The 16,473-nt window shown below is 31.9% G+C and overlaps 1 protein-coding gene across 1 annotated transcript; it reads left to right on the top strand.

Moving 5' to 3' along the window:
- The first annotated feature begins 3,543 nt into the window (after positions 1–3,543).
- Positions 3,544–5,523, top strand: LOC126885449 (protein asteroid-like). The gene has a single exon (XM_050652020.1). It carries the CDS (start codon positions 3,544–3,546, stop codon positions 5,521–5,523), a length of 1,980 nt encoding a protein of 659 aa, XP_050507977.1.
- The last annotated feature ends 10,950 nt before the right edge of the window (positions 5,524–16,473 follow it).

A 16,473-nucleotide genomic window follows, 5' to 3' on the forward strand; every position in this document is an offset into this window, starting at 1 on the left:
TATATCTCATAATATTACATCTCATATTGTTCACTACAGTAGTAATGAGTGAGCCTGCATACACAGAACCATAATAATATATTATAGTTCGTGTATGCAGGCTCACTCATTACATTAGTGAGCAATATGAGATATAACATATTATAGTATAAGTCTCTGTGCATGACCAGATTAACATGTTTGGTGCCCATCTCGAACAAGCTCCACTTGGCTGGTACCACATACTTAAATCATTTATTTAGTTACACAGTACTACTCACATAACTTATGTGTCGTCAGTACTTTCCGTAAAACCTTCGTGATGCTACCCATACGTCATGGCCACTGAATGTGTTAAGCTTGTTAATGTAGGAGAGTTATACTAAAATATATATCTTATATTATATTGCCTTAAATAGAAAAAATAGCTTATTTAAATTGAATCCATGTAAGTTTTGATTTAATGAAATAAACCTTTTAATCAAAAAAGTGTTGTTTACTTGTGTACACCCAGCAATATCCTGATCATAGATAAATAATATAGTATTACCGGATCCTGATATGCAGACGCCAATAGGGCTTTTCATCGATTGTCATTTGTTTCGAGCTTCTGTCATGAGTCACAATATTAATGTATCTACGTCATACGTCTTTGGTTTGTATCATTGGTATATACCAAAAACGTATGACATAGATATATTAATATTATGTGACACATGACAGAAGCTCGAAACAAATGACTGAATGAAATGCCCTATTGAATAGGGCTTTTCATCGATTGTCATTTGTTTCGAGCTTCGGTCAAGTGTCACATAATATTAATATATCTACGTCATACGTCTTTGGTTTGTATCATTGGCAATATCAATAACATATGACATAGATATATTAATATTAGACAACACATGACAGAAGCTCGAAACAAATGACTGAGTGAAAAGCCCTATATCATGTAAATACAAGTCATAAAGATGTCTTTCTACGGTTAAAATTTCACAGCCTAAAGACATCATTTATGTAACTTCTCAAGCCGTCACAAAATGACTGCAATAAGAAAATAGAATTTATTAAACTCGCCTTGCCCCCAGGCAAAGTAAAGGTGCTAGGCCACTAAGAATGTTTTTTTCAATTTTTTTTATTTTGTGGCTTTAGCGTCTAGCTATTTAGCCAGATACATGATGAGAATTAATACTATTATAATACATATTAAAACTAATTCAAATTACTAGTAATTTTATTAATATTCTGAATAATTATGTAACCACTTAATACTAAAATAAAAAAGTGTCCATCTATACTCTGTACTATCCCAACACATTTCCACCTTTGAAATCGTAAATTTCCATTCCCATTAAAAAATAATTTGTACTGTATAAGTATATTTCTTTTGAGCTTCATTTTTTTTCAAAATACTGCAACATGAGTTTTAAATTATGACACAGTACAATACTTGTTTCAATATTTACATGTAAATAAAATAATCCTAATTACTTGTAAAAGTAAGGTTATATTAAAATTTAAGAATACAGAACTCTTTTAAAACCAAAGTGGCATTAGACTAATTTTAAAATTCCCGCTAAAAGGAAAAAGGTAAATCTGGCAACGGTGCCGTCGTTTGCTGGACATATCTCTCCCCAAACAGAGCATTCACACGACATACCCCTACCACAAGTACGCGAGCGTAAACATTTGGCTTAACGACCTTGACAAATGAATCAGTGGTGTGATTACTAATAAATAGACCAGGACATTTAGGAAAAAATAAATCGATATAAATACAGCACGTAGAAAGTTCCAACTTTTTTTATTGTGTTCAGGATGACACCAGTAAAAAAGTCAACAATATAAAAATGGCTGGAAATGCATAGTAGCATTTTAAAGTGTATGATATTCATCCAAAAGTGCATAAACATGTCAAAATAAGTATTAGGGCCAGATTTTGTTACTCGGGGGTTTTTGGGTCGCTGAGGACGAATACACCATCAGAACCGACCATGTCTGGAGCCTGGTGTCCAGGTTCACTGCTAAGACACGTCATCTATAGAGTTTAGAGGGTTTTCGGCACTAAAGTTATGCAAACAGATTACTCGGGAGTTTTTGGTGTAGCTGAGCAAAAACACGCCATCAAAACCGACCCCCCGTTGCACCTGATGCCCAAAAACCCTCCAAACTCCTGAAAATAACATGCCTTAGCATTGTGTACGAGGTGGTCGGGGGTCGGTTCTGATGGCGTATTCGTATTCAGCGATCCCAAAAACCGCCTACTTAATCTATTTGCATGCATTCAGTGTCGAAAACCTTAAAAACCCCAGAAGATGACGTGCCTTAGAAGTGACTATGGGCACAAGGTGCTCCGTGGGTTGGTTTTAATGGAGTATTCGTGTTCAGCAGCACCCAAACCCCCGTATAATCCGTTTGCATTAATTTAGTACCAAAATCCCTCGAAACTCCAGAAAATGACGTGCTACAGCAGTGACACTGGGCACCAGGGATTACGGGGGTCGGTTCTGATGGCATATTCGTATTCAGCGACTCCACAAACCTCCAAGTAAACTGATTGTATCAATTTAGCGCCGTTAGCCCTCGAACCTCCAGATGACATGCCCTAGCAGTGACCCTGGGCAACAGGTGTTCCGGGGGTAGGTTCTGATAGCGTAGTCATGTTCAGCGACCTCAAAAACCCCACGAGTAACAAAACTTGGCCCTTAATATGCTTATTTTGACATGTTTACGCACTTTTTAATGCATGTTAAGAACTTTAAAAAGCAATTATTAATTAGGTATTTCCACCCATTTTTCTATTGTAGACTTTTTTCCTGACATCATCCTGAACATAATGCAAAACTAGCAAGTCTCTATGTGGTGTATTTAAAAATCGATTTATTCCGGTGTTTTTAGTGCTAAATGCACTGGTCTAAATGAAGAGCCGCAGTAAATGCCAATGTATACATTTCGTTTGACCGCCTCTGCAAGTATGTACTTCGCAAGTGTGCGAATAATCGTGATCCCTTTGACTCAGGGCCTAGATTCCGTGCACTGTAGATATCTACAGTCGCTTTCTGTCGATGGCAATTGTCATGAAAATATTTGAATTTTTAGTTTTAATTCAAATATTTTCTTGTCACTTCAGCATCAATTAGAGTATAACCTAGCAAAACTAGAAAATAATTCACATGACACGTGACATCGATAGAAGGCGACTGTAGATATCTACAGTGCACGGAATCCAGGGCCAGATACCTCTACAGGTCATTTTTCAACAGTTGGAAGACGAACGAGTGGTAACGAGTGACAAATAATTGTACGAGTAACCCACTCAGACGACATGGCAAGTATACGCAAGTGACGATTATTCGCCAAGTACACGAGTCGTTTTAGTCCGGCTTAACAAAACACCCTGTCATCTGTCATTTCTTTTTCGGCTGTCATCTGGCATTTCTTCTTCTTTTTGGGCTGTCATGGCAACACTAACGTAACACTTTTTATTTTATTTTTTGTAGTTATGTGAATATGAATATGGTTAATAATAATAATTCTACCTGTGGATAACTATATTAAGACAAGATGGGAGTCAAAGGTTTAACAACTTTTATCAATCAAAGGTCAGAGAAATGTATGGAGTTTTATGAATTACATGATACAAAGGTTGTATTAGATGGTGATGCCGTTTTGTGCCAATTATATTACAATCATACTCATCCACGAAATGGTTGTTTTGGTGGAGATTACGATAAATACGGTAATACAATTTACAAATTCTTTCACATGCTTTCCCAATGTAAAATAACTCCATACATAATACTGGATGGAGGTTATGAAAGTCGAAAAATGGATCGCATATTACAAAGGTTCAAACAGAGAATAGTTCAAGCCGAAAGTTTAAATCCTAGAACAGAGTCAAGAAATGATACCACACCAATTTTTATTCGAGAAGCATTTGAAGATATAGCTTGTAAATTAGGAATTAAGGTAGTAAGATGTAATTTTGAAGGTGATAAAGAAACTGCTAACATCGCCAAGGCCTTAAAATGTCCCGTAATGAGTAATGACTCGGATTTTTATATTTTTGATGTGCCCTATATACCATTTTCAACAGTTAAATTGATTGTTCAGTCTGCTTCATACATAGATACAGACACAAAAGAACAGATCAAGTATAGATATATTCCCTGTAAAATTTATAGAGTAGATAAATTTTTAGAATGTGCAGGTGGAATGAGCAAAGAAATTTTGCCATTATTTGCTGCTTTAGTGGGGAATGACTTTATGGATGGAATTAACATATCCAAACTTAATATGCAACCAAAGTATAATCCCGTCTACAACAGAATAGAGGCCATTATTGAATGGTTACAGAGAGAAACAAAAAATAGTGCAATTAAAAAAGTATTAAATACTTACAAACAAGATGAACGTGAGTTGATGCATAAAAAAATTGAAGATGCTATTATTGGTTATACATTTAAAAACAGCCAATATTTAAATTATTTTGATGACAGTATAAGCACTGATCAATTGGAAAATGATTGTGAAGATGATAAATTCAATGATTTTGAAAAGTTAATACATACTTTTCCCAAACTTTTCTTAGAGAAATTTAGAAAATCCTTGTATCCTACCAGGTTTATGGATATATTGACACAAAATAAGTACTATAACTTTAAACCACAAGTTGAAGTAAAAGAATATGAGCACGCACATGCAATTAGTTCTGAAATTATGTCTGCTATTCATAAAATATTAACAAGTTCTACAGACAATTTGACTTGCCTTATAAGGGATAAAAGTGATGTAACAGAGATAATACTACCTATGTGTCATATTGACCTCCCGAGTTTCACAGAAATTCAAACAACTGAACTTAGAGAGAGACAGGCATTGGTATTTCTTATTTTAAATATAGATGTAGACTTTTCCACACAGTGTTTAAACCACTTTCCAGAATCTTGGCATTTACTTATTCTCACTTTAAAATATATGAGAAATAAATCTGTTATATCTTGGTGTATTTTATATTCCATTATTTTTGGCAAAATAATAATTGATTATGTAGATCCTAAGATTGGTTTTTTCCGATCTGAGGACTCATTTAATAAGGAATTTTATAGTAGAATAAAAGGTATAATGGCAAACAAAAAATTATTGCAATTCAATAATTCAAAAAATTTAAAAAATGCTTTGGACAATATAACTTTTGAAGATGCAGTAATTTTTATGAATAGAATTAAAGTGTATTTTGAATTTAATAAAGAAATGAAGAGGGATTTAAAAATGTATGATAGAAAATTAATGCATACATTGTCACAATTTCAAAGTTGCTTTCTTCATATAAAGAACCTTAATCAGTTGCTTAACATGCCTTATCAGGATTTAATTATAACAGAATGCTTTAATGGTACTTTTGTTTATAATTTTAGTCAGAGTATGTTCAGGAGAGACAATTTAGATGATTATGTAAAATATTTATTTCATAATGCTGCACCATCAGTATTTAATACTTTTGAAATAATGATTCAGCTTATCAAAGAATGTGATAAAATATGATAATGGCATATATTATAATATAGAGTGTGTCCAATTAAGTCAGCATTATAAGTAGTGGAAACTTTTTTATTCTTACTTTTATGAAAAAAAGTTAGTCTTTATAAAAAGTTTTGCATGGTCTAAACCTTAAAATACAATTTTAACTATTTATAATGGGAAATAAGCCACAATATTATTAAAAAATGATTTTTATTAACGTTTCGACGCCCAAATCGGGTGCCGTTGTCAAAATACAAAATACTACTTATCTTAAAATACAAATATCAGTTATCAATTTTTTTAAGCCGTATACGAGGTATGTCAAAAAATATGAATTTTACTCAAGAGTAAAGTAGCTTTATTTTTCACAATATTGAAAATTATTATAATGAAAAGTTGTTTGGAATTAAGAACTATATTCTAATATGCAATTTCATCCTTGTAATTGAAAAAAAATTGATTTTTTTTTAATTATGGATAACCAACATTATTTTTAATTATGATAACTATTTTATTATTAGTTTTACGAAAAAAAGTTATTCTTTCTAAAAAGTTCTAAATTTTATATGAGGTATGTCAAAAAAGATGAATTTCGATCAAGAATAAAGTACCTCTTTATAGTTCAGAGTATTTCAATAAGAAGGATGTAATTACATATTGAAACGTGGTTTTTAGTTCTAAACAACTTTACATAATCACAATTTTCAATATTGTGAAAAATAACAGTATTTTATTTAAGTACTCTTGAGCGAATTCATATTTTTTGATATACCTCATATAAAATTGACAAAATTATATGTAAGATGGTTGTATTTTAGGTTTTAGACCATGCAGAACATTTTATAAAGAATAACTGTTTTTCATAAAATTAATAATAAAAGAGTTATCATAATTGAAATAACTGAAAATAATGTTGGCTATCCATAATTAAAAAAAAAATTCAATTTTTTTAAATATAGAAGGATGAAATTGCATATTAGAATATAGTTCCAAACAACTTTTCATTATAACAATTTTCAATATTGTGAAAAATAAAGCTACTTTACTCTTTAATAAAATTCATATTTTTTGACATACCTCGTATACGGCTTAAAAAAATTGATGTGATGGTTGTATTTTAGTTTTAGACCATGCACAACTTTTTATAAAGAACAACTTTTTTTATAAAACTAAGAATAAAAAAGTTTCCCATATGATGCCGACTTAATTGGACACACTGCATATATTTCAACAGTGAGAAATAACGGATAAAGATACCAATGCAAATGCCAATTTTTAGTTTCAAGTAATAACGGTTGAAAGAAAAAACTTTAAGTCTGTCCTGGTAAAAATTCTCTATTGCACTCAATTTTTAATTTATTGAAGTAATTTTTATATTTGATTATATTTTGTTATTATCTACCAGTAGAGTGGACAAGAATTATGAAAAATCTTCGAATTCAGTAAAAAATGTGCACTTGCACTGTTATCTCATTAAAAATGTACCCTTATGGTAATAAAAGTTTTGTCCATTGCTGAAGAAGTGTCATTATTTATTTTAAATATTTAGTGACACATCTACAATGAGAGTCATTATATTTAATTAAAAGTGTTAAACAGCAGAGGGATTTTTAAAATTGTTTTGAGACTTCAACCAATACAACATTTTAATCACCAAAATATAATACCTTCCTCACTGAAGTTTTATACACAACTGACGGAAGGTATGAAATGACACTATCTTCTGCACAAAATGGCTCTAATCTGCGTCAAAATTTAACAAGCCTAAAATTTTATCGCCTCCTATTTGTATATTTTTAAAGTAACAAGTGTCATATAAAGTAAAATTTATGAAAATTTTGATACCAAAAACTAAAAAATTTATTTTTTGATATAAACTGTTGATATATATATATATATATATATATATATATATATATATATATATATATATATATATATATATATATATATATATATATATATATATTGACGAAGCAAAGAGTACTCTTTTTTTCAACTTTCAGATATATTGTAGTATACTTTATACCAGTGGTTCTCAACCATTTTGAGTAATGTACCACAAAATTCTTTTTATTATTTTTGGTACCACCTAACTGAAACATCTAGCTAGATAATCTGATTATCGAATAATCACATTTGGACAATGCTTCTGTATTTTAGTTTTATTCACCTACTGAACTTGTAATGTAAAATACTAGTTAATTTTTATGTGGTTCTGATTATGGCTGTTTTTGTGTTTTTGGCATCAGTGATATAAAATTGAGATTACGGCCCTATAATTAAATTAGTAAGTAAAAAATCCTCCAGTGGAAGGGATGTTTGCTTTAGTTTGCTTAATATTATCAATTTGTTTTTATTGTTTAATTTTTAAATATGTCTTCTAAATGTTTTTGTTTAATTAACTGTTTAACAACTGTTTCTGTTTTTAATAAGAAAGTTTTAACTCATCCCCTAATAACACAAAACATTCCATGAATGTTCCTAGAATGTACACACAGGACATTGAAAACATTCCTGGAATGTCCCCAAATGCACACGAATGTCCCTGGAAAGTCCCAGGAAAGTGCTGTGTCAGCATTTTAAATATTCTTAGAATGTTCTGTTGGAACATTCCATGAATGTCTACGAATGTTCTTTGGACATTCACAGTCTATTTGTTAGACTGAATGTCTTGTTGGAACATTCCATGAATGTTCTTTGGACATTCACAGTATATTTTTAGACTGAATGTCTTGTTAGAACATTCCATGAATGTCTACGAACGTTCTTTGAACATTCACAGTATATTTTTTAGACATTCACTGAAATATATCGTCAGTAATGTGACAATACCTCCTATATGTTTTTTCATGAGGTTTGCAGGAGACGAAAAACATTTTTTAAGGTCACTTTCTGTTTTTGTACGTATTCTGACTTTTTTGTAGTAAATAGATAGTTGAATTTACTGCAAAACAAGTCAAAAAATATATGAAAACAGGAGGTGGCCGAAACAAGTTTTTAGTCTATCTTACAAATCTCTTGAAAAAAACAGATAGGAGGTATTGTCACATCACTGACGATATGTGGCCATACCAAATAATACATCCTTGATAAATATAAACATTTTTATTGCAAAAAATCTTTACATACATTTTTTAATGTAATTTACTGACATTCCTAAATATTATAAAAAAATGTGTCACATTTGCTTTGTAAACCTTTCTTTTGCTTTTCGTAGCCACATATTCCGTTTCCTTTCTGGTTTTTTGTAGACCACTTCTCTCAGCTGATTCTAAAAGAAAATAAAATAAAAGGTAATTTTTCTATCCTCTACAATTAACAATCAGAAGAAATATTATTTACAGGTAATAATACGCATAAATAATAATAATAAAAAAATAAATATTAAATAATATTTAAATAAATAATAAATAATATTTAATAAATAAAATAATAATAATGAACATTTTGTATTTTGACAACGACATCCGACGTGGAAGTAGAAACCTTAATAAAATTATTTTTTCAAGTAAATTGTGGCTTATTTCCTCATTAGAATAGTTAATTACAAAAAAGCCACAAAGAAATAGATTTTTCACAAACAAATAAGTATTTAGTATTCATTATATTTATTGTTTTTATTATTTACTTTAATGTCCTACTGGTACATTATTTGACAAATAATGACATTTCGAAGTCTGTTAAGTATGATATAACGCCCTTGGGCATTAAATTTAAATAACGACTTAGATACTGTCAAGTTGACAAATATCAACCTAAGTAAAACTATGGTTACCACAATTATGTTACTACTGTTACTGGTAAATGTACTTATTTAAAAACTAATCAATTCAAAATTCATTCAAATTTTTCGCATATAAAGAATAATTTAGTCAGACATTAAACGTTGAAGGCACCACAGGTATTATAATAATAACGCTTTCAGTCAACGTATATCCCTCAGGCCCTTGTTAAAAACACCATTGACCTCAAGCGTTATTATCCTTATAATACCCTTGGTACCTTAATAACTGTAACATAAGATTATACCTTAATTCTTGTTTTCTATTTCTGATGTTTTTATTTATTTACATTGAATATTAATCTGTTTTGTTGTATAATCTACTTCGCAATAATTATGTGATATATTTGACTTAAAATGAATTCAAAAATTTTTTGCAGTTGGGCAACAATGTCAACTTAGATCTCCGATGTAGATAATGAATTACAACAGTATCTATATTGTACAGACTGTATTATTAATTAGGTTATTTATTTATTTATTGAAATATACATCCACCAGGTATAAACCCATAAAGGTGTACATAAGAAAACTACATACATTGACTGAACACTTGATGACAAAATATAAAATAAAATAAAGAATAACCAAAAATGTTTCTGTTGTTAATACACATACACAATAATAAACAAAGACCTTAATAAAGAAAAATAACATGGCATCAATTCGATAAGCTATTGCGTATTTCGCGTTTAAAGATGTTAAAACCAAGAAAAAAAATGCATATACCTGTGTGACATAAGCTATTGGAACAGCACAGTCTCTTAAACGAACAGATGAAAGTGAAGTTCTGTCAATATCTTTTTCTAAAAAGTGTTTTGAACATACTCCTCTATTAACAAATCTGATCTATACTTCATGTCTTCTTCGCAGGATCTTCTGGAAAGCTAAAAATACAAAATATATGCATTACTAAGCATTATTAACAAATTTTAGTTTTAAATAAAAAATATGATTAATGGACTCACAAAATATTATAAAACAGCTTAGAAATTGTTTATTAGTATAGTCGGTTCCCCAAACTCTGACACAACTGGCTAGTGATTTTAGTAGGTAATTTTTTTTGTTTTTGGCCAATTTTGCCAAAATTACAGTAATTATTAACTATTTAGTTATTATTTTTTTTTTTGCCAATTTTACCAAATTGGCAAAATTATTTACTAAAATCACTAGCCAGTTGTGTCTGAGACTCAGTAGTACCTACTGAGACTGAGTTTAGCAAATCAACTATAATATTCTGTGTATTCATTAGTTGGTACTGCATATTATAGTGTGTGGTCTACCATCCTATTTATAAAGGCATACACTAGCAAAAACGCAAAAAGAATTACTTTAGTTTTACAAATCCTATTGTTATTATCTCTATTTACTATTTTAGTTAGGAATAAGCGAAGTTTGTGGCTTATTCACAATTATTATTAAAATAATAAATGGATATGACCAATTATTAACTTATAAAATAAAATAATAATTCTTCTGATTTATGCCTTTTATTCACTTTGTTATATCTATGTTACTTAAAAGATTTTTTATGAATAGTATTATTAGGGTATTAATAGTATTAATTTATTTTCTGAAATACAGGGCATGCCTTCGTTTACATATTTGCATACTAACCTTTTAATAGGGCTTTTCATTCACAGTCATTTGTTTGGAGCTTCTGTCATAATTGAAACGTTATTCCTGCAGATTTTTTTATCTACATTTGTTTCTGCTACTCCAACTGCGTTAAAAACAGGACACCATTTTATTCACTATGTTAATAATACTATTAAAGCTATTATAAAAGTATCCGAATTAAAAAAATATTCTTAAAAAGCACAAATAATACAAACGATCCACCCACCGCAAAGCAAGGCTTAGCAAGGTGGCCAAGATGAAGATGCCAAGATGGCCGAAGCGAGGTCGTTGGTTGGTCGTTTCGTTTTTAGTCACGTGATGCCCTCTCAAGCGCCATGCACAAAAATATATGCACGGCGAATTTGAAAATGAACGCAAAAGAAATAAATATAAATGCCTCTCTTGGGTTTTGCATAAGTTATAAGTATTTTTTTTATTAACAAAATCGCATTCCAAATTGAATATTCGCGAACAATAATTTTTATTACATTTGTATGTTTATAATATTGTATTAATTGAACTTGGGAAACTCTTTAAATTTGACATATTATTGCACTGTAGGCCTAAAGTGTCACTTAGTTTGTCTGGTATGTTATAAGTAATGTTGTTTCTGTTACACGTATGTATTATTTCGCAACTTAAAATATAGGAACATTGGTAGTATGTTCACAGAATGTCTTATGGTAACATTCCAGGAATAATTTAAACAGATGCTCACCGAATGTTCCCTAAATGTCCAGGACATTCAAATATTGATAGAACTTTGGTAGTACATTCCTGGAATGTTGTGTGTTGTTAGGGTCTAACATGATGCAATGTTTTTCCACTAGAGGATTTTTTTACATACTATTTTAATCATAGGGCCGTAATCTCAGTTTTCTGTCACTAATGACGGTCTAAAGTATACTGAAATATGTCGGATCCTTGAAAAAAAATAGTCTTGGTTTCGTTAATTCAGCTGCTTACCCATTAATCCTTTTCTTTTGTATTTAACTGGTCAGCTGTGATCAAATATGGATTATATAACTACCTGTTAAAAGTTGTTTTATTTTTTAAGAACAAAATTATAAATACTTTGTTTCTAGATTTTGTATAAAGTTCTTTTCTAGAAAATCATTTATGTATATCTATAAAAATTAAAGACATTTTAAAGGAAGGTAATAGTTTAAATTATAAAATAATATAAAATTATAAGTAAATTATACCTATTACGTAGAAGTGGTTTTACTTCATGTTAGAGTTTGTATAAAATATATTTACTCATCGCCAAAGATTTTACAGAACCAAGAAAATGTAATTGCAAGTAAGATAAAAAGACTTGTTGCTCTAAGTATTTTGGTTTTACATAATCATCATCATCAATGGTGCTACAGCCCTATGAAAGAGCCTCGACCTTCGCAAGTCTATTACGCCAGTCAGTCCTATCCATTGCCAACCGTTGCCAGTTTGCTGTGCCTATTTTTCTCCCATCCTCATCTACACCATCCTTCCATCTAAGTTTTGGCCTACCCCTATTTCTACTTCCCACAGGTTACGACATAGGATTCTTCTAGGAGGGTTGTTATGCTGTGATCTTGCTAGATGTCCTGCCCATCTTAGTCTTCCTATTCTTATAAGAGATGCTACGTCTTTACCACCAAATATATGTTTATATCTATGGTATACATAGTAGTTGTACCTCCTCCTCCAAATACCATTTTCACAGGTGCCACCAAATATTCCTCTCAGGATCCTTCGTTCAAATATAAGCAGAAGGTTTTCTTCTGCCTTGGAGATCGTCCATGTCTCCGATCCATATGTCAACACTGATTGTATAAGGGTTTTCTATATGGTTATTTTTGTTTTTTGGCTTAAATTTCTGCTTCTCATATGTATACTCAGTCCAAAATAGCATTTGTTTGCTAGGATTATCCTTCGCTTGATTTCTTCTGTCATGACTTTCTCCTTGGTGATCAGGGTGCCTAAGTATATGAATTTGTCCACCACTTCAAAGGTAGAGTTATCAACAGTGAATTGGTGACCGATGTTTCTGGCTCTATTGTTGGGTGTTGATGCCATCATCATAGTTTTCTCCTCGTTTACTTTCAGGCCCATATTTTTTGAGACATTTCTTCTAGTTTGCGTGTTGTGCGGGCAACTAGGTCCACGTCATCTGTATATGTCAAAATTTGGGATGATTTATTAAAAATATTTCCTCTGTTGTCTATTCTGGCATCTCTGACCGCCTTTTCCAGAGCTATGTTGAAGAGGAGACACGCCAGCGCATCTCCCTGTCGCAGCCCAACATTCGTTTCAAACGCCTGTGATTGTTCGGCCTGTATTTCGACTTTGCAAACGACTTTACGCATTTTAGCTTTAACCAATCTTATCAGGGATGTGGTGATTTTGGTTTTACATAAAGATTCATTAAATAATTGCTTGTAAAATTTAAGAAGAAATAAAAGTGCAGATGTGCTCTGATGACTGCAGTACCAGAATTATCTTATGGATTAGGTATACTAGTCAGTTTGTTTCAAATGAAACCAGATTGGATTAAAACATGACTCAATATAACAAGTATTTCCTAAAGGGCTCCAAAACTAAAGGTTCCAAGAGAAAGAAAGATTCAAACATGGTAAAACTGTGACCCTCTCAGTGAAATTTTCTTTGGCACAAAGTGGACAATTCGATGTAAATATCAGGATCGAATTGTTTTCTAATGCCCCTTTGTCCGATTCTTCTCGATCGACGATGGTAAATAAATGTTGGAAGTGAGGAGTAAAAACATGATTTTATTGACAGCTACTGAGTGAGTATTACACTGTAGATGTTATTCAGGTAACTTTCTATAATAGACTGCGACCCAAAATAGTCCCTTTGGCTAATTTATAATCTCGTCAAAATATACAATTCATCAATAAGTTGCATGACAACAGCAACGAACTTTGAAAGCTTACAACTAGCTACAGTTTAATTGAGGAAACTATTGCAACATGTACTAGGAAGTACAATTGAAAATAACATGATTTGTAAAGGACATCGCACACATCTTATGGAAAATATAATGTCACTCAAATTCAATAAAATTTATACCAATAGATTCGTTTTAAATTAACGATCAAATCTTATCATTGCGCCAACTCTACTTTCAAAAATAAGAGCAGAAATTGATATAAATAAATCTGAAATCAAATGGGTAGGTACATAAGTTAGAGAGAGCAAAAATATTTTAAAATACCCAGATTTTCGGTACTCCATAAATCAGCGGATTAGTTTCACTAATCCGCTTAGGCCCAGCGGGATTTAAGCTGTTATGAATAGCACTCAGAGCAATAATGATTGTAAACTAACATTTAATGGACTCCAAAAATGTGATTTCGATAAACTTTAATTGCAATTTGCGCCGTAATTAATCATAATTAAGAGTTGGCGCAATGATACGAATTGATCGTTATATTAAAACGAATCTAATCGTATAAATTTTATTGAATTTGAGTGACATTATATTTTCCATAAGATGTGTGCGATGTCCTTTATTTAGGTTGCAAAAGGTTCACTGGACTCTAATAATTAAAATATTACTCGATATATTTTCCCAATGTTTAAATTATACACGGTGAAACTATAAAAGTTTAAGAAGTTAAGAATAATGTGAGATTACAAATTAAGGGATTAATTTGAGATTGAACATATTGGCCACTTAAAAGAAACAGACGACCAATAGACAAAGTTTAAACACATAAAATAATAATAATAATATAACAATAATCATAACACTAATCCACTCGGTTTTTGAATTATTATCTCACCTGAGCAGTGCTACTTATAACTTGAATATTTAGAATTTATGATTCAGCTAAACTATCTAATTCAAATCTAAGCTCATTAAGTGAAACTGATCTAGGAGGGGCTTTCTCTAAAGTTTTACTTAAATTTGGTTGTGATATCGTATGTCTTCGAGGCACATGATGAGGTTGGATGCAAGAACCTTGATGCCTTTGATTTTTGGCTCTCTTGGAGTTTCGAATATTATCCAGATTTAGTCATACGGCCCGCACTCCCTCTAAGGGGAAAATTCACTCATCCCAGATACCTAGGGTATGAAAAGGATTGAGCTCTGGTGGGACTCTTTCCGTGTTATCGAGCCCTAGGTGACTTGGTATGCCGGAGTATCTCCCAAAAATTTTCGCACGCATCTGGAGGTCGATAGCAGCACAGCTTTCTGCATAGTCTGGTAAAGATGTTTATTTAGACCCAGCTTTTTGATGTTTTCTATGAGGTTCTTTGGAATGACTCCAGTAGTAGAAAGAATAATATGTATTGTCTGGGTACTTTCCATTCTCCATTGTCTCCTTATTTGTATTTCGAGATCTCTATACTTGGCGATCTTTTCGTTGTGCTTAACACGCAGATTATTGTTGTTAGGTATTGCCACCTTTATTAATGTTGTCTGCCTAGTAAGTTTATTAACTAGTATGAGATCCGGTCTATTGTTTGCCACTGTTTGGTCTGTGAGCACAGTGCGATACAGTGCTTGTAGCTGTCGTTTTCAAGCATTATATCAGGGACGTATTGATAATAAGGAAGATGGTCGGTTTGGAGAAGTCCAAGTTTGCTAGCTAGTTCTTGGTGGAGAATCTTTCCTACTGAGTCGTGGCGGCAGCCTCCGGTAAGATGTTGGATGGATTCTTGGGCTTGACATCCATATCGGCATTTGTCGTTTTGGACTTGAGGATCTTTTACAATGTACTTCAGGTAATTTCTAGTTGGAATAACCTGATCCTGAATGGCAAGTAGGAAATCTTCTGTCTCGGGAAACATCTTTCCTGATACCAACCAATAGTTCGACGCTCTACTGTCGACATATTCTTGGTTCACCTCATTAAGATGCCGTCCATGCAGTGGTTTACCCATCAAGGTGCGCATTTTTCCGTCCTTAGCTAGATGGTTTATGCGCATTTCTTGTTCCCTCAGTTTAAGCGGCGTTGAATCATCCACTGCGCAGATTGCACGATGTAAAGTAGATGATTCAGCCTGTGCCTGAAAGTAAGTTCTTAAGTTAGCCACTTGTTTATCCAATTGCTCACCTATGTCCATTAGTCCTCTTCCACCTAGATACCGCGGTAATGTTGTTCTCTCTACTGCACTGCGAGGATGATGGTTTTGTGCCTTTGTGAGAAGTGTTCTTGCTTTCCGCTGAAGACCTTCTATATCGGTTTTTGACCACTTGATAATACCAAATGAGTAGCTAAGCGCGGAAAAGGCGTATGTATTTAATGCCTTAAACAATTTTTTACTATTGACCGATTAAGCTGTCTTACCCTTCGTACAAATTCAGAAGTTAGTTCGGTTTTCATTTGCTTATGGTCAATTTTCCGCGCTTGCTTTACACCGAGATATTTATACAAGTCATTTTCACCCATGGCCTCGATGTTCTGGCCATTTTGCATATCGAAACCACCGGGCTGAACCTGTCCTCTGATGAAAGCTTATATATATGGCTCAAATTACAAAATAATTGTAGGTCTTAAACTAAATAATATAACATAAAACAAATTCTTACAAATTCTCTTTAAAAATTAAATTAA

Source organism: Diabrotica virgifera, chromosome 5, assembly GCF_917563875.1.
Source record: "Diabrotica virgifera virgifera chromosome 5, PGI_DIABVI_V3a".
In the NCBI taxonomy this organism is placed as follows: Eukaryota; Metazoa; Arthropoda; class Insecta; order Coleoptera; family Chrysomelidae; genus Diabrotica; species Diabrotica virgifera.